General features: G+C 47.4%; 1 protein-coding gene across 1 annotated transcript in view; it reads left to right on the forward strand.

Moving 5' to 3' along the window:
* sycp1 (synaptonemal complex protein 1) overlaps positions 1-17,529 on the forward strand; it is a 755,262-nt gene extending 737,733 nt beyond the window's left edge. The window contains exons 27-28 of the mRNA XM_072479793.1: positions 17,239-17,331; positions 17,449-17,529. Of these exons, the coding sequence (XP_072335894.1) occupies positions 17,239-17,331; positions 17,449-17,529 (174 nt within the window). The remainder of the gene's footprint in view (positions 1-17,238; positions 17,332-17,448) is intronic.
* Positions 17,530-22,272: the final 4,743 nt, after the last annotated feature.

Raw genomic sequence — 22,272 nt, forward strand, 5'->3', positions numbered from 1 at the left:
CTGTGCTGTACATTTCTTTGTTCTTTGTTCTTGATAGGTTCCTCTAGTGGGATGAAGCATGTTGAGGTGGGATTGGACATGGGTGGAGGTGGTGGGGTCGGGCCCTGGACACCGCCACTGTATAGAGATAAGATCCCAGAATATGTAGCAGGGTGGGGGTCTGCCAGGTGCCCTATATTTGTTTGTAGTGGGATAGAGGTCCACTAGCCCTGTGAAAATTACATTGGTGTTCTGTACTTCAAAAGAGTCAGTCCCAAATCCGCTAACAGGAACAATACCAAGATAACTACTGGAATTACATCCTATAGATTTATGAGCCCAATTTTATTTTTAAAACCCTGCTGTCATGGAGTGTTCTTTTAAGAAATGTTTTTGTCTTATCACATGGCTTCAATTATGTCATTGTGTGGGTGGAGCTGGGCAGTGGCTCTGAGCTTTTTTATTTTCGATTTTGTGTTAGGAGGTGGCTGTGTTTTACTTTTGCTTTGAACTGGTTTTGTTCTGCACAAGTTGAAAGAAGGTTTCTCTGTCTACATTTTAAAAGCTGTTTCCAGATTACTTGATAACGTAAAAGTGATAACTGTTTTCTGGAAGGTATTCAAACCTGCTGTTTTGGAAAGGAAACGAGTGTCCATACCAATTCTTTTTTTTTTTTAAATATATTTATTAAAGTTTTTTAACACAATTTTTCTCCCTTACAAACATTAACCCCCCCCCCCCCCCCTCGTAACAAAAAAAAAAGAGAAATCGCGCAGAGCAAGATATATACATGGTAAAATGATACATTTACACAGCTTTGTACACTGGCCCTCACCCGTACGTGCCAGTTTCCCCAACCCTTCATGTTATCTCTTGCTCATCCACCCTCCCAGGCAGTCCCCCCTTTCCCCTCCCCTCCCAGGACGTCCCCTCCACCCCCCCCCCCAAGGTTGCTGCTGCTGCTGACCGACCTTCCTCTAATGCTCCGCGAGATAGTCTAGGAACGGTTGCCACCGCCTGAAGAACCCCTGCGCAGACCCTCTGAAGGCGAACTTAAACCTCTCCAACTTTATGAACCCAGCCATATAATTTATCCAGGCCTCCAGGCTGGGGGGCTTCGCCTCCTTCCACATTAGCAAGATCCTTCGCCGGGCTACTAGGGACGCAAAGGCCAGAATGCCGGCCTCTTTCGCCTCCTGCACTCCCGGTTCGTCCACTACAAATATTGCTAGCCCCCAGCTTGGCTTGACCCGGACTTTCACCACCTGAGATATTGCTCCAGCCACTCCTCTCCAGAACCCCTCCAGTGCCGGGCATGACCAAAACATATGGACATGGTTCGCCGGGCTCCCTGAGCACCTTCCACATCTGTCCTCTACCCCAAAGAACCTACTCAACCTCACCCCCGTCAAGTGCGCTCTGTGGACCACCTTAAATTGTATCAGGCTGAGCCTGGCACACGAGGAGGAGGAATTAACCCTACCTAGGGCATCAGCCCACAGACCTTCCTCGATCTCCTCCCCCAGCTCCTCCTCCCATTTACCCTTCAACTCTTCTACCAGCGCTTCCCCCTCTTCTTTCAACTCCTGGTATATTTCCGACACCTTGCCCTCCCCGACCCATACACCCGAGATCACCCGATTTTGAACTTCTTGTGCCGGGAGCAACGGGAATTCCCTCACCTGTCGCCTCACGAAAGCCGTCACCTGCATATATCTAAAGGCATTTCCCGAGGGTAACTCAAACTTCTCCTCCAGTGCCCCTAGGCTCGCAAACGTCCCGACGATGAACAGGTCCCCCATTCTTCCAATCCCCACCCGATGCCAGCTCTGGAACCCCCCGTCCATCTTCCCCGGGACAAACCGGTGGTTACCCCTGATCGGGGACCACACTGATGCTCCCATTGCACCCCGGTGCCGTCTCCACTGGCCCCAGATCCTTAGCGTTGCCGCCACCACCGGGCTCATGGTATACTTTGTCGGCGAGAGCGTCAGCGGTGCCGTCACCAACGCCCCCAGGCTCGTTCCTTTACAGGACGCCATCTCTATCCTCTTCCATGCCGCCCCCTCTCCCTCCATAACCCACTTGCGGATCATCGCCACATTTGCTGCCCAGTAGTAGCTCCCCAGGTTTGGCAGCGCCAACCGTCCTCGGTCCCGACTGCGTTCCAGGAACCCTCTCCTTACTCTCGGGGTCTTATTCGCCCACACAAACCCCATAATACTCCTGCCTACTCTCTTAAAAAAGGCCTTAGTGATCACGATGGGAAGGCACTGAAACACAAACAGAAACCTCGGAAGGACCACAATTTTGACCGACTGCACTCTACCCGCCAGCGAGAGCGGTAACGTGTCCCATCTTTTGAAATCCTCCTCCATTTGCTCCACCAGCCTCGTCAGATTCAGTTTATGTAGGGTCCCCCAACTCCTGGCTATCTGGATCCCCAGATCCCGAAAGCTCCCCTCCGCCCTCCTCAGCGGTAGGTCCCCTATCCCTCTTTCTTGGTCCCCCGCCTGTAATACAAAGAGCTCACTCTTCCCTACATTGAGCTTATAGCCCAAAAACTCCCCAAACTCCCTTAGAGTCTGCATGACCTCCACCATCCCCTCCATTGGATCCGCCACGTACAGCAACAGGTCATCCGCATACAGCAACACCCGATGCTCTTCTCCCCCTCAGACCACCCTCCTCCATTTATTAGACTCCCTCAATGACATGGCCAACGGTTTGATCGCCAATGCGAACAACAGGGGGACAGGGGGCACCCCTGCCTCGTCCCTCGGTACAGTCGAAAGTACTCCTACCTCCGCCGGTTCATCACTACACTCGCCATCGGGGCTCTGTAAAGGAGCTTAACCCAATTGATAAACCCTACCCCGAATCCAAACCTACGCAGCACCTCCCAGAGGTACTCCCACTCTATTCGGTCAAAGGCCTTCTCCGCGTCCATAGCTGCCACTATCTCCACCTCTCCCTCCTCCGATGGCATCATTATCACGTTTAAGAGCGGCCGCACATTGGTGTTTAGTTGCCTGCCCTTTACAAATCCCGTCTCGTCCTCGTGGATTACTCCCGGGACACAATCCTCGTGGCCAGCACTTGCCAGCAACTTTGCATCCACATTGAGGAGCGAGATCGGCCTGTACGATCCACATTGCAGTGGGTCCTTGTCCCGCTTTAGGATCAAAGAAATTGTCGCTTCCGACATTGTCGGGGGCAGGGTCCCCTCCTCTCTTGCCTCACCAGTAGCGGGGCCAACAGGTCTGCGTACTTCCTGTAGAACTCCACCGGGAATCCGTCCGGTTCCGGGGCCTTCCCCGCCTGCATGCTCCCCAAACCCTTGCTCAGCTTCTCCAACCCAATTGGTGCCCCCAAACCAGCCACCTCTTGCTCCTCCACCTTCGGGAATCTCAGCTGATCTAGGAATCGTCTCATCCCCTCTTCCCCCGCTGGGGGCTGGGATCTGTACAGCTCTTCATAAAAGGCCTTGAATACCTCGTTTATTTTCGTCACACTCCGAACCGTGGCTCCCCTTCCATCTTTGACTCCCCCTATTTCCCTCGCTGCCATCCTCTTACGGAGCTAGCCTTTTCCCCATACTCGTAGGTCGCCCCCTGCGCTTTCCTCCACTGTGCCTCCGCCTTCCCTGTGGTCAACAGGTCAAACTCCGTCTGGAGCCGTCGTCTTTCCCCAAGTAATCTTTCCTCCGGGGCCTCTTCGTATCTCCTATCCACTCTCAAAATCTCCCCCACTAACCTCTCCCTTTCCATGCCCTCTATCTTCTCCCTATGAGCCCTGATGGAGATTAGCTCTCCCCTGATCACTGCCTTCAGCGCCTCCCATACCACCCCCACCTGCACCACCCCGTTGTCGTTGGCCTCCAAGTACCTTTCAATGCACCCCCTCACCCTCCCACACACCGCCTCATCTGCCAGCAGTCCCACATCCAACCGCCACAATGGGCGTTGGTCCCTCTCCTCTCCCAACTCAAGTTCTACCCAGTGCGGGGCGTAATCTGAAATGGCTATGGCCGAATACTCCGTCCTCTCCACCCTCGGGATGAGCGCCCTACCCAGAACAAAGAAATCTATCCGGGAGTAGGCTTTGTGTACATGGGAGAAGAAAGAAAATTCCCTGGCCTGCGGCCTTGCAAACCGCCATGGGTCCACTCCCCCCATCTGATCCATAAACCCCCTAAGTACCTTGGCCGCCGCCGGCCTCTTTCCAGTCCTTGATTTGGAGCGGTCCAGTGCTGGATCCAACACTGTATTGAAGTGTCCTCCCATTATTAGGCCTCCTATCTCCAGGTCCGGAATGTGCCCCAACATGCGCTTCATGAATCCTGCATCATCCCAGTTCGGGGCGTATACGTTTACCAACACCACCCACGTCCCTTGCAGCCTACCGCTCACCATTGCATATCGCCCTCCATTGTCCGCTACAATAGTCTTGGCCTCAAATGACACCCGCTTTCCCACCAATATTGCCACCCCTCTATTCTTCGCGTCCAGTCCCGAGTGGAATACCTGTCCTACCCATCCCTTTCTTAGCCTGACCTGGTCCGCCACCTTCAGGTGTGTCTCTTGGAGCATGGCCACGTCCGCCTTCAGTCCCTTTAAGTGCGCGAACACTCGAGCCCTCTTCACCGGCCCATTCAGGTCCCTCACATTCCACGTTATCAGCCGGATTGGAGGATTGGAGGGGCTCTCACCACTACCACCACCACCCCCCACCCCACGCCCCGCCGACTAGCCACCTCCTTTTCTGGGCCAGTCCCGTGTCCACGCCTCCCTCACCCTCCAGTCCCCCAGAGGGGGAACCCCCGTCCCGACCACCTCTTCTGTGTCCCATTCCCTTTCGGCCAGTGCAGCAGCAACCCTTTTTCCCCCCCCTCCCCTCCCCCCCACTAGACCCCCTGTCTAGCTTTTTTGCTCCCCCCATGTCACTCCCGTAAGCCAGCTGACGCCTGCTGACCCCGGCTTCCCCCGCCGTCCCATTGACCTCCCCGCGTGGGAGTCTCCCAATCCATATGCATTCCTTCGTTCCCCTTCCCGCCTTTCCAAAGCTTGCTCCGCCCCCTCTGGCGCAGCTCCTGTCGCGGCCTTGTCTCTCTCCCCCAGCCCATATAACATTTCCTGCGCGTGATTGACCCCCTACATACAACAACCATGACACATCAAACCCCAAAACATCCCCCCCACCCTCACAAACCCTCAGTTAGAGTCCAACTTTTCGGCTTGTACAAAGGTCCACGCCTCTTCAGGCGTTTCGAAGTAATAGTGTTGGCCCTTGTATGTGACCCACAGTCGCACTGGCTGCAGCATTCCAAATTTCACTTCTTTCCGACACAACGCCGCTTTGGCCCGGTTGAAACCCGCTCTCCGCTTTGCAGCCTCCGTTCTCCAGTCCGGGTATATTCGGATCTCTGCATTGTCCCACTTACTGCTCCGCTCCTTCTTGGCCCATCTCAGGACCCACTCTCTGTCCGTGAACCGGTGGAACCTCACCATCATCGCTCGTGTCGGCTCACTTGCCTGGGGCTTCTTCGCAGCACCCAATGTGCCCCGTCCAACTCCAGCAGCCTCGAAGGGGCCTTCGTGCCCATCATTGCCTCGAGCATCGTGGTCGCGTATGCCCCGGCATCAGCCCCCTCCACTCCCTCAGGGAGACCCAGGTTTCGCAGATTCTTTCTCCTCGACCTGTTCTCCAGGTCTTCGAGTCTTCCCGCCCACCTCTTGTGTAGCGCCTCGTTCTGCTCCACTCTCACCGCCAGGCCCACGAGCTCGTCCTCGTTCTGACTGACTCTTTTCTGTACCTCCTGGATCTTAGCTTCGTGGGCCTTCTGGGTGATCCCGAGTCCTTCAATTGCCGAAAGCATAGACACCAACATCTCCTTGCGCATCTCCTCGCGCTGCTCCTCGAAGCAGCGCTTGATGAACTCCTGCAGCTACCCTTTGTCCCTGGCCGCCGCCATTTTGTTTTCTTCCCCTTGCTTCTCCCGTTGCTCCAGTGCCGCTCCTTTGGCCGTTACACTTCTGGTCCGTTTCATAGAAGTTGGAGGGGGACCTCTCTCTTCCCTTCCCCACGGGCTGCGTAAAAAATACATTTTTAAAAAAGTTCCGTTGGGGCTCCTCTAACGAGCCCAAAAGTCCGTGGTAGCGGGAGCTGCCGAATCGTGCGGCTTAGCTCCGCATAGCCGCAACCGCAAGTCGAGAAGGAATCCTTTTGGCAGTGTTCGCTTCACCAGTCTGCCCCAAAAAGTCTATGGAAACTCCTGAAAAAGGTCTGGGAGTCCGTTCCAGACGGGAGCTGCCGAATGCGCGACCTACTCCTCCATGGCCGCCACCGGAAGCCTCGTCCCTGCTTCTTCAATGGCCTTGGTAGATCTTTTCACAGTTGTTCCCTCTGCTGCTAGAATTCACCTTTGATAGAATCAAGTCAGATTGCAGCTTTAAGCTTGCCCTTCCCCCGCCTGCATGCTGGAAGAGGCCTTGTTTATCCTGTTGCAGCCAAATCTTTTACTGTTTCTGCCGGGTCTGTTAGCCAAAAGACATAACATTCCTGGGGGACACTGTCAGGGGAATGCTGCAGTCTTCTTCCCACACCGGGAAATGTCAAACAAATGCCGTGGGGGCCCTGTAAAAGAGCCCAAAAGTCCGTTCCAAGCGGGAGCTACCAAATATGCGACCTAGCTCTGCATAGCCGCATCCGGAAGTCTTCCATACCAATTCTTGAAGATAATAAGAGTGCTGTGTGTCAGGCCACACCTTTGAAAATGGGTTTCTGGTTTATGGGATCTTGTAATTAAATTGGAACAGTTAAAGGGAGAAATGTATTAAGGGTGATATGTAGATTACCGTGTCTGTGGGCTATTTATGTTTGTAGTTGATAAAAATGCTTAATGTGTGTTTTTATTAAAATGTTAACTAAATTTGTAGAATAAAGCTTGTTTTTGATTAAAAGTGTTTAAGGCCTCTGCTGAATAACACCTGAAAGACAGGCCCTTGTGCTCATCGTAACCAAAATCGATAAACGGCTGTAGGTCAGGTGAACTCCATGATGTACTTTGTAGTTTTCTAAACCCTGGCCCATGACAAATTGGGGGCTCGTGGAATCAAAGACTATCTTTTGTGATTGGGTTGGCTTAGTGAACTTAAAGACAGTGAGGGGTGAGCATATTTGTGTTTGCTTTTCAGGTGATTAAGAGGGAGTCTTTTGTGGACAATGGCTCTTTCAGAGGCTCAGATGTTTTTGGGGGTGGAGAACGTCACATGCAGTACCTTACAAACAGAGAGAAAAAAAGGCTTTTAGATTTGACAAAAACATTGCAATTACCATTGCCTGACAAAATACGAAAAGAGGAGGTAATTGTGTCAGTAGCTGAGTATTTAAAATTGCCTGAGACACAGTCAGAATCATTGGAAATGGCAAGAATTTATTTACAGATGAAGCAGCTTGAACATGTAAAAGAATTAAATCAGCTTGAATACGAAATGAGGGAAAGTGGAAGAGAAAGGGAGGTACAGGTCAGGGAAAAGGAAAAGGAGAGCAAAGAAAGGGAAAAAGAAAGAATAGCCCTAGCAGACCAAAAAAAGAGAGAAAGGGAGGGACAGATCATGGAAAAAGAAAAAGAGAGAGACTTTGAACATCAGAAAATGGCCATGAAGCGTGAAAGTCAGTTAAAATTGGCAGAGGCAAAGAGAAACGTACAGTTTTATGATAGTGAGAAAGAGCGTCATAGTCGAAGGCTTGGTGGGGATCTATTTAAATATGTCCAAGCATTGCCAAGGTTTGATGAGACGGATGTAGAAGCCTTTTTAATTTCATTTGAGAAGGTAGCTAAACAAATGAAATGCCACAGAACATGTGGGTATTACTGATTCAAACAAGGTAAGTAGGTAGAGCTAGTGAAGTGTTTGCATCACTATCAGAGGAGGTATCTGGGATGTATGAAGAGATGAAAAAAATCCATCTTAGATGCATGTGAACCAGTGCCTGAAGCCTACAGACAAAGGTTTAGAAATTTAAGGAAAGAACCTGGTCAAACATGCATGGAGTTTGAAAGGATCAAACAGATAGGTGGATAACGGCTTGGAAAATAGACCAAACGTATGAAGCTCTCAGAGAAATTATAATTTTGGAGGACTTTAAAAATTCAATTCCTGATGTAGTGAGAAATCATGTGGAAGAGCAGAGGGTTAAAACTGTGATTAGCTGCAGAAATGGCAGATGATTACGAATTAGTTCATAAATCAAAGTTTGGTTTCCAACATCAGCTTCAGCCTGTGAGGGATAGAAACTGGGGAAAAGAGAAATAGTCAAATGGAAACTGTAAAGGGGATCAGATGGGAGATAATAATATAGTGTACCTCAAATTAAAAAAGAAATTCAGGAGGGTGGAAGAGAAATGAAAAGTTTCAAATGTTTTCACTGTAATAAACTAGGCCATGTAAAGTCACAGTGTTGGTGGTTGAAGAAAAGCACTGAGAAGGCAGATATGTCAAAACAGGATAAGCCAGTGGGGTTTGGTAAAGTGCTAAAGGAGAACCCAATTGAAGAGAAGGACGTGCAAAAGAGTGTACAGCCTGATCAAGGCATGATTGATATGAAGGTGCCAGATCTCTTTTAAAGAATTTATTTGTGTGAGTAAAGTTTACTCGTGTACCAGGAGGAGTAGGTAAAGAAATCAAAATTTTAAGAGATACGGGAGCTAGTCAATCTTTGATGGTAAGAGATGAGGAGTTACGCAGTTTGGGAGGAATATTGCCAGAAAAGGTGGTAATATTTGGAATTCAGGGTGAGAAGAGTAGTATTCCATTATATAAGGTAAAGTTGTAAAGTCCAGTGAAGACTGGTGAAGTGGTAGTAGGAGTAGTAGAGAAACTATCTTGTCCAGGAATACAGTTTATTTTGTGTAATGATATAGCTGGATCGCAGGTGGAAGTGATGCCTACTATGGTTGATAAGCTAGTGAAAAATCAAACAACTGAATTGTTGAAGGACGGATATCCTGGGATTTTTCCAGATTATGTAGCAACAAGGTCGCAAAGTCACAGGTTAAGACAAGAGCAGAAATCAAAGGGTGAAGATAAAGTTGAAGTGCCATTATCAGAAATGATTTTGGATCAGATGGCTGGAAAAGAACAAGAACAGGTGGAGGATAAAGTGGATATTTTTCGTTCAGGAAAATTGGCGGAGTTACAACAGAGTGTTATAGAAATAAAACGGATGTATCAGAAAGCATTCATGGAAGAGGAATCTGAGTGTATACCAGAATGTTACTACCTTATAAATGATGTCTTTATGAGAAAATAGATACCTTTGTAAATGCAGGCGGATGAAATGTGGGCAGAAGTTCATCAAAAGGAGGTGTTGCGAGTAGCACATGAGGTACCAGTAGAAGGTCATTTGAGAGTAAGGAAAATCTAGCTAAAATACAAAAGCATTTTTATTGGCCTGGACTACATAAGGATGTAGTTACATTTTGTCGATCATGTCACACATGTCAAGCGGTGATAAAACCTTAATACCCAGTCCAGAATTTGAGGAACCTTTTACAAGTATTTTAATTTATTGCGTAGGACTGCTTCCTAAAATGAAAAGTGGGAAACAATATCTTTTGACTATAATGGATGTGTCTGCTAGATTTCCAGAGGCAATTCCAATACGCAATAGTGCAGCTAAAAAGATTGTGGAGGAGTTACTTAAATTTTTTTACTAGGTATGGGCTACCCACAGAAATACAATCGGATCAAGGATCAAATTTTACCTCAGGATTATTCAAGGAAGTTTTGGATAGCTTAGGAGTAAAATAATTTAAATCAATTGTGTACCATTTCAGAATCACAGGGAGCATTAGAACGGTGGCATCAGCCATTAAAGACAATGTTGAGGGTTTATTGCCAAGATTGTCCAGAGGATTGGGATAAAGGAATTCCATTTGTACTGTTGCCAATTAGGGATGCACCTAATGAGTCAATGAAATTCAGTCATTTTTGGTCATGAGGTAAGAGGACCACTTAAATTGATGAAGGAGAAATTGGTGAGTGAGCAGTCTGAAATACATTATTGGATTACATGTCAAATTTTAGGGAATGACTAAATAGAGCAGGTGAATTGGCTGGACAGCATTTAAAAATTGCACAACATGTGATGAAATGGGTAGCGGACAAGAAATCCAAAGTTCGTAGTTCTGGCAGCGGAGATAAAGTTTTAGTATTGTTACCAGTGGTAGGTGAACCTTTAAAAGCAAGATTTTGTGGACCTTATCAGATTGAAAGGAAATTAAGTGAGGTGAATTATGCGCTAAGAACGCCAGATAGAAGAAAAACTCACTGAGTGTGTCATGTGAATATGCTTAAAAGGTACTTTGAAAGGAAAGGAGAGAAAAAGGAGTTTTTAATGATTCTAACTCAAAGTGAAGAACCGAATCCAAATGACTCTGAATTTGACATTCCACAAATTAAATTGGATAACGAGGATGTTCTTAAAAACTGGGATAAATTGTGGAGTTACCTTCTAGAGGAATAACAAACTGACCTGAAAGAGTTATTAATGTCACATGGGCAAGTTTGTGGAGATAAATTGGGAAGTACTAAAATGGCTATACATGATGTACATGTGGGAAATGATGTTCCAATTAAACAACATCCATATAGACTTAACCCTTTATAATTGACACAGGTTCAAAAAGAAATTGAAAGTATGCTTAAAAATAGCAGAATTGAGCGGGTTGCAGCCAATGGTGCTCCCCCACAGTGATGGTACCTAAACCGGACGGTACGCAACAATTGTGTGTGGACTATAGAAAGGTTAATGCAGTTACAAGAACAGACTCTTATCCTATCCCACGCTTGGAGGACAGCATTGAGAAGGTCGAACAATTGGCTTTTATCTCCAAACTGGATTTACTTTTAGGCTACTGGCAGGTACCTTTATCCGAAAGGTGGAAGGAGATTTCAGCTTTTGTGACTCCAGATGGCATATAGCAATTCAAAGTTATGCCATTTGGCATGAAAAACGCCCCAGCCAATTTCAGCGGTTAACTAACAAAGTCGTTTCAGGATTACCCAATTGTGCGGTGTACATAGACGATCTGGTGATTTTTGGTCAGACATGGAAAGAACATTTGAAGCATTTGATGGAGTTATTTGATCGACTTCAGGAAGCGGGTTTGGTGGTAAACCTAGCCAAACGTGACTTTGGAAAAACCCAAGTTACGTACAATTGGACATGAACAAATGGCCCCATGGAATGTGAAAACAAAAGTTATTGGGGAGTTTCCAATACCTTCGACACAAAGGGAAATAATACGATTTCTTGGTATGTGTGGATTTTACCGAACATTTGTGCGAAATTTAGCAACGTGGTTGCTCCACTGACGGACTTGCTGAAGAAGCGTAGCAAATTTCAATGGATGGCGGAGTATCAACAGGCATTTGACGGCCTGAAGGCTTGGCGGAGTATAAATGTGTGGGCTGTCCGAGCTGCAGCCATTTTGGCAGCAGCTGCGGGAGGCTCTACACCTTTGCGTAATAAAGCCTCAATTACTCTCTACTCTCGTCTCGTCGTAATTGATAGTGCATCAATTTATTACTCAGATTTTACAATGATGGATCTCCGCATCAAGCCTGATCGCCTGCAGCTGCACCCTCAAGCAGACAACGCCAAGTCGGCCTTCGCACATTGGCAAGCTTGCTTTGAAGCATACATTAGATCTGCGACTGAACCACCCCTAGAGGCACAGAAGCTCCAGGTCCTCCACACGCGGCTGAGCTCCGATATTTTTCCCCTCATCCGGGATGCGCCGACCTACGCTGAGGCCATGGCGCTACTGAAGGAGAACTACACTCAGCAGACTAACAAAATCTACGCCAGGCACCTTCTGTCCACGCGGCATCAACTCCCCAGTGAGTCTGTGGAAGATTCCTGGCGTGCCCTGCACGTCCTGGTGAGAGACTGCGATTGCCAGGCCGTTTCGGCCGCTGAACATTCTGACCTGCTACTTCGAAAGAGATACGTTCATTACGGGCATAGAGTCGGCCTACATCCGCAGCGCCTCTTGGAAGGGGCTACCCTCGACCTCGCGGCGACCAAGAAACTAGCGCTCTCGCTCACAGTCGCCTCACGCAATATACAGGTGTATGCCCCCGACCGCATGGCTCACCCCTCCAGCGAACACCCACCGTGGACCACATGAGCGACCGCCCCCAGCCAGCCCCTGGCCTGCGCCGCGCGGCAGCCAACAAACCCCGGGGGATCCAAGTGCTACTTCTGCGGACAGTCAAAACACCTCCGGCAGCGCTGCCCGGCAAAGCCTGTGGGAAGAAAGGATGTTTCGCTGCTGTGTGCCAGGCCCGCTCGATTGCTGCTATTGTCCTTGCACCCCCCACGTGCGACCCGTGGGTGCCATCATCTTCCTCGTTTCAGACCACGTGCGGCCCGTGGGCGCCGGCATCTTGCTCCCCTCACAACACGTGCAGCCCGTGGGCGCCATCATCTTGCTCGCATCACAACACGTGCAGCCCATGGGCACCGCCATCCTGCATGCCTCAGGGCACGTGCGGCCCGTGGGCGCCGCCATCTTCCCCGCCTCAGGACTCCTGCTCGTCGGACACCTCATCGGGCCACTCATCGCCTGCACCCGCCGCCGACCAGCCTCGTCTGGCCTCCATCATGATCGACCGCACAACCTCGCGACTGGGTCGACGACAGTGTAGGTCGACGGGCACAAGATATCCTGCCTTCTGGACTCCGGGAGCACCGAGAGCTTCATCCACCCCGATACGGTAAGGCGCTGCTCCCTCACGGTACACCCCATAAATCAGAGAATCTCCCTGGCCTCCGGATCCCACTCCGTGGCGATCCGGGGGTATTGCACCGCTACCCTCACCATCCAGGGTGTAGAGTTCAGCGGCTTCCAGCTCTACGTCCTCCCCAACCTCTGCGCTACCTTGCTACTCAGCCTGGACTTCCAGTGCAACCTCCAGAACCTAACCCTGAAATTTGGCGGGCCCCTACCACCCCTTACTGTCTGCGGTCTCACGACCCACCTTCCCTGTTTGCGAACCGCACCTCGGATTGCAAACCCGTCGCCACCAGGAGCAGACGTGACAGTGCCCAGGACAGGTCCTTCATCAGGTCTGAGGTCCAGCGGCTGCTGCGGGAAGGTATTATCGAGGCCAGCAACAGCCCATGGAAGGCCCAAGTGGTAGTGGTGAAAACTGGGGAGAAAAACAGGATGGTCATGGACTACAGTCAGACCATCATTCGGTACACGCAGCTCGACGCATACCCCCTCCCACGCATATTTGATATGGTCAATCAGATTGCACAGTACCGGGTCTTCTCGATAGTGGACCTGAAATCTGCCTACCACCAGCTCCCCATTCGCAAGGCAGACCGCTGTTATACCGCGTTTGAAGCTACGGCCGCCTTTCTCACTTCCTTAGGGTTCCCTTCGGCGTCACTAACAGGGTCTTGGTCTTCCAACGGGAGATGTACCGAATGGTTGACCGGTACGGACTGCGGGCCACTTTCCCGCACCTGGATAACGTCACCATCTGTGGCCATGACCAGCAGGACCACGACGCTAACCTTTCCAAATTCCTCCACACCGCCAAACTCCTCAACCTAACCTACAACAAGGAGAAGTGCGTGTTCAACACGAACTGATTAGCCATCCTCGGCTATGTGGTTCAGAACGGATTTCTAGGGCCCGACCCCGATCGCATGTGCCCCCTCATAGAACGCGCCCTTCCCCACTGCCCCAAGGCCCTCAAACGATGCCTGGGGTTCTTCTCGTACTATGCCCAGTGGGTCCCTAACTCTGCGGACAAGGTCCGCCCACTCATCCACTCCACAGTTTTCCCACTGACGGCCGAGGCTCACCAGGCGTACAACCGTTCAAGGCCGACATCGCCAAGGCCGCGATGCACGCGGTCGACGAGACGCTCCCCTTCCAAGTCGCGAGTGATGCATCAGACGTCGCTCTGGCCGCCACCCTCAACCAGACAGGTAGGCCCTTAACATTCTTTTCCCGCACCCTCCATGCCTCCGAAATTCAACACTCCTCTGTCGAAAAGAGAGGCCCAAGCTATCGTTGAAGCTGTGCGGCATTGGAGGCATTACCTGGCCGGCAGGAGATTTACTCGTTGGTCGGTTGCCTTCATGTTTAACAACACACAGTGGGGTAAGATCAAAAAATATAAGATCTTGAGGTGGAGGATCGAGCTCTCCACCAACAATTACGAGATTTTGTATCGCCCCGGTAAGCTCAACGATGCCCTATCCCGAGGTACATGTGCCAGCGCACAAGTGAACCGACTCCGGACCCTGCCCGACGACCTCTGTCACCCAGAGGTCACCCGCGTTTATCATTTCATAAAGGCCTGCAATCTGCCCTACTCCATCAAGGAAGTCAGGGCTACCACCAGAGACTGCCAGGTTTGCGCGGAGTGTAAACCGCTCTTCTACCAGCCAGACCGTGCGTGCCTGGTGAAGGCCTCCCGCCCCTTTGAACGCCTCAGCGTGGAATTCAAAGGGCCCCTCCCCTCCACCGACCGCAACACGTACTTTATTAATGCGGTCGACGAATTTTCCAGATTCCCCTTTGCCATCCCATGCCCCGATATGACGTCTGCCACCGTCACCAAAGCTCTCAACACCAACTTCGCTCTGTTCGGTTTCCCCGCCTACGTACACAGCGACCGGGGATCCTCATTTATGAGCGATGAGCTGCGCCAGTACCTGCTCAACAGGGGCATTGCCTCGAGCAGGACGACCAGCTACAACCCCCGGGGAAACGGGCAGGTGGAGCGGGAGAATGGGACGGTGTGGAAGGCCGTCCAGCTGGCCCTACGGTCCAGAAATCTCCCGGCCTCCCGCTGGCAGGAGGTCCTCCCTGACACCCTCCACTCCATTCGGTCGCTCCTGTGCACTGCGACTAACAAAACTCCCCATGAACGTCTCTTTGCCTTCCCCAGGAAGTCCACCTCTGGGGTTTCGCTCCCAACATGGCTGGCAGCTCCAGGACCTGTTCTCCTCCGCAAGGACGTGTGGCTCCATAAGGCGGACCCGTTGGTTGAGAGGGTACAGCTACTCCACGCGAACCCGCAGTACGCCTACGTAGCGTATCCCGACGGCCGCCAAGACACAGTCTCCCTCGGGGACTTAGCGCCAGCTGGGTCCCCACACACACACCCCCTGCTGCCCCGGTACCACCCTCCTTCTCCCCAGTGCACCCCACCACAGCCCCCACTCCAGGACGATTGGTCCTCCCCTTGGTCCCACCCGGGGATGAAGATGAGGTTGACATGCTCCCGGAGTCACCGACGACCAAACCGACGCCTGAATCATCACCAGAACTGCGGCGCTCGCAACAACGGATCAAGGCGCCCGATCGTTTAAATTTGTAAACCCTTTCTAAAATTTTAAGCAACCTGTATGTAAATAGTTTTCCACCACCCCCGCTGGACTCTTTTTTAACAGGGGGTGAATGTGGTAGTCACCACTGTTGTATTGTATATACTGCATACGAGGGTATTACGGTAAGGCCCCTGTACTCCAGGTACGGGGGTAGATCCCTGCCTGCTGGCTCCGCCCAGTAGGCAGAGTATAAATGTGTGGCCTCTCCGAGCTGCAGCCATTTCGGCAGCAGCTGCGGGAGGTTCCACATCTCTGCGTAATAAAGCCTCGATTACTCTCTACTCTTGTGTCGTCGTAATTGATAGTGCATCACACTGCTCCTGTTTTGGCCATCCCAAATTACACAAAACCATTCAAGGTGGCTGTCAATGCGAGTGATGTGGATGTAGATGCTGTGCTCTTGCAAGAAGACGACAAACGAATAGAATAGCCTTTTGTATATTTTTCCAAGAAATTGAATGATCACCAGAGGAAGTATTCAACAATTGAAAAGGAGACTTTGAGCTTGGTGCTGGCTTTGCAACATTTTATCATTTATGTTACCAGCAATTCGTCTGAAACAATTATATATACTGATCATAATCCATTGATGTTTTTGGAGCAATTCAGGAATAAAAATACCAGACTATTTCTATGGAGTTTATTATTACAGCCATTTCATTTGAGAATTATACATGTGGCAGGATGAGAAAATGTGATTGCCGATGTTTTGTCACAAATGTGATAAAGAGAAGTAGCTTTGATGGTGGAAGAAGAAGAAGTAAAATGGTCTGTATTCCTATCAATAGAATAGAATTTTTCCAAGAAATTGAATGATCACCAGAGGAAATATTCAACAATTGAAAAGGAGACTGTTTTGTTTCTGTTTAAAAAAATGTAGATTTATTGTCAATTGTTCTTATTGGAAAAGTGAAAAGGTGAAAAATGAAACTATCTTTGAAGTTGATTTTTTTTTCTTGGGGGGAGGTGCCATGGGAGTGTCCCTTTAATAAATGTTTGTGTCTTATCACATGGCTTCAATTATGTTATTGTGTGGGTGGAACTGGGTTGTGGCTCTGAGTTCTTTTTACTTTTGTTGTTGAGTTGGGAGCTGGCTGTGGCTCTGAGTTTTATTTTCACTTTGAGTTTAAACTGGTATTGTTCTGCACAAGTTGAAGGAACGTTTTTCTCTATCTGCATTTTAAAAGCAGTTTTCAGATTACTTGATAACTTAAAAGTGATAACTGTTTTCTGGAAGGAATTCAAACCTGGTGTTTTGGAAAGGAAACAAGAGTGTCCATACCAATTCTTAAAGATAGTAAGAGTGCTGTGTGTCAGGCCACACTTTTGAAAAGGGGTTTCTGGTTTATGGGATCTTGTTATTAAATTGGAACAGTTAAAGGGTGAAATTTATTAAGGGTGACACATAGATTACTGTATCTGTGTGGGCTATTTATGTTTGTAGTTGATAAAAATCCTTACTGTGTGTGTTTTTAAAAATGTTAACTAAAGTTGTCGAATAAAGCACCTTTTTGATTAAATGTGCTCAAGGCCTCTGTTGAATAACACCTGAAAGGCAGGGCCTTGTGCTCATTTAACCAAAATTGATAAACAGTTGTAGGTCAGGTGAACTCTATGATATACTTTGTAGTTTTCTAAACCCCAGCCCATAACTCTTGCCAATATAATGTATGGAACATAGTATAAAGCAGCATATCCTTTGGCTCACTGTGAGTAGAAGTGAGTAGAATTATGCAAGAGACATTTTAATACTGATAATTAATAAAACGTGTCATGTAAAGAAATAAAAAAGCTTATTTAACTTATTTTAGATTTTCCTATCAATTTATACAGCACCAGTATGATAAAATGGTCGATGAAAAAGATGCTGAATTGAAATGCTGGAAAGAAAAAGAACTACAAATCAACTTATCTAAAAAGCCTTTGGTAAGATTCTAAATTATCCTCTTTACTGGCTGTTAATGACATCATCTTTTAAAATAATTAGGCAAAATTTTGCTATGCGATGTCGATTTGCACTTTAACCTTGAATATTAACCAAAGGAAATAAGGGCAGAGAAACTGGAGGCCGATCTTGTTTTTGTGTTGCACGACGTGTTGGAGCATGTGAGGTGTTTAAGCTAATCTTTTGTAATAAACTGATGGATAAATAGAATTATGGAAATAAACTGTGGATAAGTTAGCGAAAGATAGATGCTCGTTGTAGATAAGAACATGGAGCAGAGCTAATAGTGTATGGGGTATAAGATCAAAATTGAAATCATTAAATGTTGTAAGCAGGCGATAGAGACTGGTATCTGCTAAGAGTTGAAATAATTGGCAAGATTCTCTGGCCTTCCCACAGCGTGTATCTCGGCGGTGGGAGGTAGTCTGTCATTGGCCAGCAGCGGGACCTTCTGATCCCATTGCTATCAATGGGACCAGAAGATCTAGTGCTGTTGGGGAGGGTTTAAACTAATGTGACAGGGGGATAGGAACCGATGTAGGAAGTCTATGGGAGGTAAAATGGGGACAGAAACAAAAGGCAGTAAGGGGGAAAGTGTAAGGCAGAGAAGCCATAGTCAAAAATCAAAAAGGGCCACAGTACACGGTACAATGACAGAGGAGAGCTCAGTGAATAGGTCCAGTAATACTAAAAGGAATAAAACAGGAAGTGAAAACATAAATGGAAAGCGACGCAGCAAGGTGTTACATGAAGATATGGGTTCAACGATAAGAAAAATTAGGAGAAAAGTTAAAAGGAAAAATAACTTAGGAGAGGCTACAGGTGTTAAGATTCAAAAAGGAGGTATAAAAGCCAACGTAAGGGTACTATACCTGAATGCTTGTAGTATTCGGAATAAGGTAAATAAGCTGATGGCGCAAATCATCATGAATGACTATGATTTAGTGGCCATTACTGAAACATGGTTAAAGGATGGTCACAACTGGGAGTTAAATATCCAAGGGTATCAAACTATTCGGAAGGACAGAGTGGATTGTAAGGGAGTTAGCTCTGTTATTTAAGGATGGCAGTAGTGTAAGCCAATCCAATAGATAGACTTTTATCCCCGTAGAGCCCCGAATTTGTTCTGGGCCAGGGTTTAGAGAACCCTAAAGTGTATCATGGAGTTCACCTGACCCACAACTTTTAATAGATTGTGTATGGGGAGCACATGGCCCACTCTACAGCTGTGGTACAGCAGAAATGGAGAATAATTTTTTAAAGCAAAACAATGTTTATTCTATGAACATAAGTTAACCTTTTTTAAAACATACAGTGAACATCTTAGAAACCATTAATTCAAATACAACCCCCAAAGAATACAACACTAAGTAATCCTTTAAGCTTTCCTTTTAACATCCATAAGACTTAAAACACCTTTTACCAGAAGCACATCAGGTTAAAGTCACGACTGTTATTAGTTTTAAATCACCAGGATCGATTTACAGTCTTTAGGTTACAGAGAGACTATAATACACCTTCTGGCTATGACTGCAGCTATCCAGCTCTGAAAACGAAACTAAAACACACCCTGCAGCAAACAGCCTAAAACGAAAGTAAAAAGCTGACAGACAGCCCAGCTCCACCTGCTCTCTGACATCACTGCAGTAATAAACACCCATTTCTTAAAGGTACTCTCACTACAGCTTTTTATATACACATCCATTTATAAACACCCATTTCTTAAAGGATAGTGAAAAGGTGAAAAATGAAACCATCTTGAAGTTGATGGTTTATTTATTTTTTCTTGGGGGGAGGTGTCTTGTGAGAGTACCTTTAAGAAATGGGTGTTTATAAATGGGTGTGTATATAAATACCAAATAGAAACATTAAGGTGAGGAGGACAATAAACAAAGAAATAACTGATGCATGTAGCAGTTATCATGGGGAATTTTAATTTACATGTCGATTGGTTTAACCAGGTCGAACAAGGCAGCCTTGAGGAGGTGTTTATCGATAGTTTCCTAGAACAGTATGTAATGGAACCTATGAGGGAACAAGCGGTCCTAGATCTGGTCCTGTGTAATGAGACAGGATTGATGAATGATCTCATAGTTAGGGATCCTCTTGGAAGGAGCGATCACAATATGGTGGAATTTAACATATAGATGGAGGGTGAGACCGTAAAATCAAACACTAGTGTTATATGCTTAAACAAAGGAAATTACAATGGGACGAGAAAAGAGCTAGCTAAGGTAGACTGGGAGCAAAGACTTTATGGTGAAACAGTTGAGGAACAGTGGAGAACCTTCAAGAGATTTTTCACAGTGCTCAGAAAAAGGCTATACCAACAAAAAGGAAGGATGGTAGAAAGAGGGAAAATCGACCGTGGATATCTATGGAAACCAGGGAGAGTATCAAATTGAAGGAAAAAGCATACAAAGTGGCAAAGGTTAGTGGGAGATTAGAGGATTGGGAGACCTTTAGGGGGCAACAGAAAGTGACTAAAAAAGCTATAAAGATGAGTAAGGCAGATTATGAGAGTAAACTTGCTCAGAATATAAAAACAGATAGTGAAAGTTTCTACAAATATATAAATCAAAAAAGAGTGGCTACGGTAAATATTGGTCCTTTAGAGGTTGAGAAGGGAGATTTAATAATGGCAGTCCTTTGAGGAGATAACAAGGAAGTTAGACAAAGGAGAACCAGTGGACGTGATTTATTTAGATTTCCAGAAGGCCTTTGACAAGGTGCCGCATAGGAGACTGTAAAATAAGTTGAAAGCCCATGGTGTCAAGGGTAAGATCTTGTCATGGATAGAAGATTGGCTGACTGGCAGAAGACAGAGAGTGGGGATAAAGGGGTCTTTTTCAGGATGGCAGCCGGTGACTCGTGGTGTGCCTCAGGGGTCTGTGCTGGGATCACAACTTTTCACAATATACATTAATGAAGATGCTGAAGGCACTGTTGCTAAGTTTGCGGTGATACAAAGATCTGTAGAAGGACAGGTAGTATTGAGGAAGCAAAGGGGCTGCAGAAGGACTTGGACAAGCTAGGAGAATGGGCAATGAAGTAGCAAATGAAATACAATGTGGAAAAATGTGAGGTTATGCACTTTGGAAGGAGGAATTTCGGCATAGACTATTTTCTAAATGGGGAAATGCTTCGGAAATCAGAAGCACAAAGGGACTTGGAAGTCCTTGTTCATGATTCTCTTAAGGTTATTGTGCAGGTTCAGTCTAGGCTGTCTAAGTCTCTGGTCAAACCACATTTGGAGTATTGTGAGCAGTTTTGGGCCCCATATCTAAGGAAGGATGTGCTGGCCTTGGAAAGGGTCCAGAGGAGGTTCACAAGAATGATCCCTGGAATGAAGAACTTGTATGAGGAACGTTTGAATACTCTGGGTCGGTACTCGTTGGCATTTAGAAGGATGAGAGGGGATCTTATTGAAACTTACAAGATACTGCGAGGCCTGGATAGAGTGGACGTGGAGAGGATGTTTCCACTTGTAGGAAAAACTAGAACCAGAGGACATCATCTCAGACTAAAGGAACAATTCTTCAAAACAGAGATGAAGAGGAATTTCTTCAGCCAGAGGGTGGTGAATCTGTGGAACTCTTTGCCGCAGAAGGCTGTGGAGGCCAATTCACTGAGTGTCTTTAAGACAGAGATAGATAGATTCATGATTAATAAGGGGATCAGGAGTTATGGCGAGAAGGCAGGAGAATGGGGATGAGAAAATATCAGCCATGATTGAATGGCGGAGCAGACTCGATGGGCCAATTGGCTTATTCTGCTCCTATGTCTTATGGTCTTAGGGAGATGAGGAAATGGCTGAGGAACTAAACAGATTTTTCGGGTCGGTCTTCACAGTGGAAGATACAAATAACAGGATCGTGACTGATGGAAATGAGGCTATGACAGGTGAGGACCTTGAGACGATTGTTATCACTAAGGAGGTAGTGATGGGCAAGCTAATGGGCTAAAGGTATACAAGTCTCATGGCCCTAATGGAATGCATCCCAGAGTACTAAAAGAGATGGCTAGGGAAATTGCAAATTCACTAGTGATAATTTATCAAAATTCACTGGACTCTGGGATGGTCACGGCGGATGGAAATTAGCAAACGTGACACCACTGTTTAAAAAAGGAGGTAGGCAGAAAGAGTGTAATTATCGGCCAGTTAGCTTTACTTCGGTAGCAGGGAAGATGCTGGAATCTATCATCAAGGAAGAAATAGCGGGGCACCTGGATGGAAATTGTCCCATTGGACAGACGAAGCATGGGTTCATAAAGGGCATGTCGTTCCTAACTAATTTAGTGGAATTTTTTGAGGACATTACCAGTGCGGTAGACAACAGGGAGCCAATAGATGTGGTATATCTGGATTTCCAGAAAGCTTTTGACAAGGTGCCACACAAAAGGTTGCTGTATAAGATAAAGATGCATGGTGTTAAGGGTAAAGTCGTAGCATGGATAGAGGATTGGTTAATCAATAGAACGCAAAGAGTGGGGATTAATGGGTGCTTCTCTGGTTGGCAATCAGTAGCTAGTGGTGTAGCTCAGGTATCAGTGTTGGGCCTACAATTGGTCACAATTTACATAGATGATTTGGAGTGGGGAGCAAGTGAATGGGCTAGGATCTGACAGATGCAATACAATGTTGACAAATGTGAAGTTATCTATTTTGGTAGGAATAACCGCAAAAGAGATTATTATTTAAATGATAAAATATTAAAACATGCTGCTGTGCAGAGGGACCTGGGTGTCCTAGTGCATGAGTCGCAAAATGTTGGTTTACACAGGCAATGGCTGATTAAGAAGGCAAATGAAGTTTTGTCCTCCATTGCTAGAGGGATGGAGTTTAAGACTCGGGAGGTTATGCTGCAACTGTATAAGGTATTAGTGAGGCCACACCTGGAGTATGGTGTTCCGTTTTGGTC

The sequence above is a fragment of the Scyliorhinus torazame genome, chromosome 17 (assembly GCF_047496885.1).
Source record: "Scyliorhinus torazame isolate Kashiwa2021f chromosome 17, sScyTor2.1, whole genome shotgun sequence".
NCBI lineage: Eukaryota > Metazoa > Chordata > Chondrichthyes > Carcharhiniformes > Scyliorhinidae > Scyliorhinus > Scyliorhinus torazame.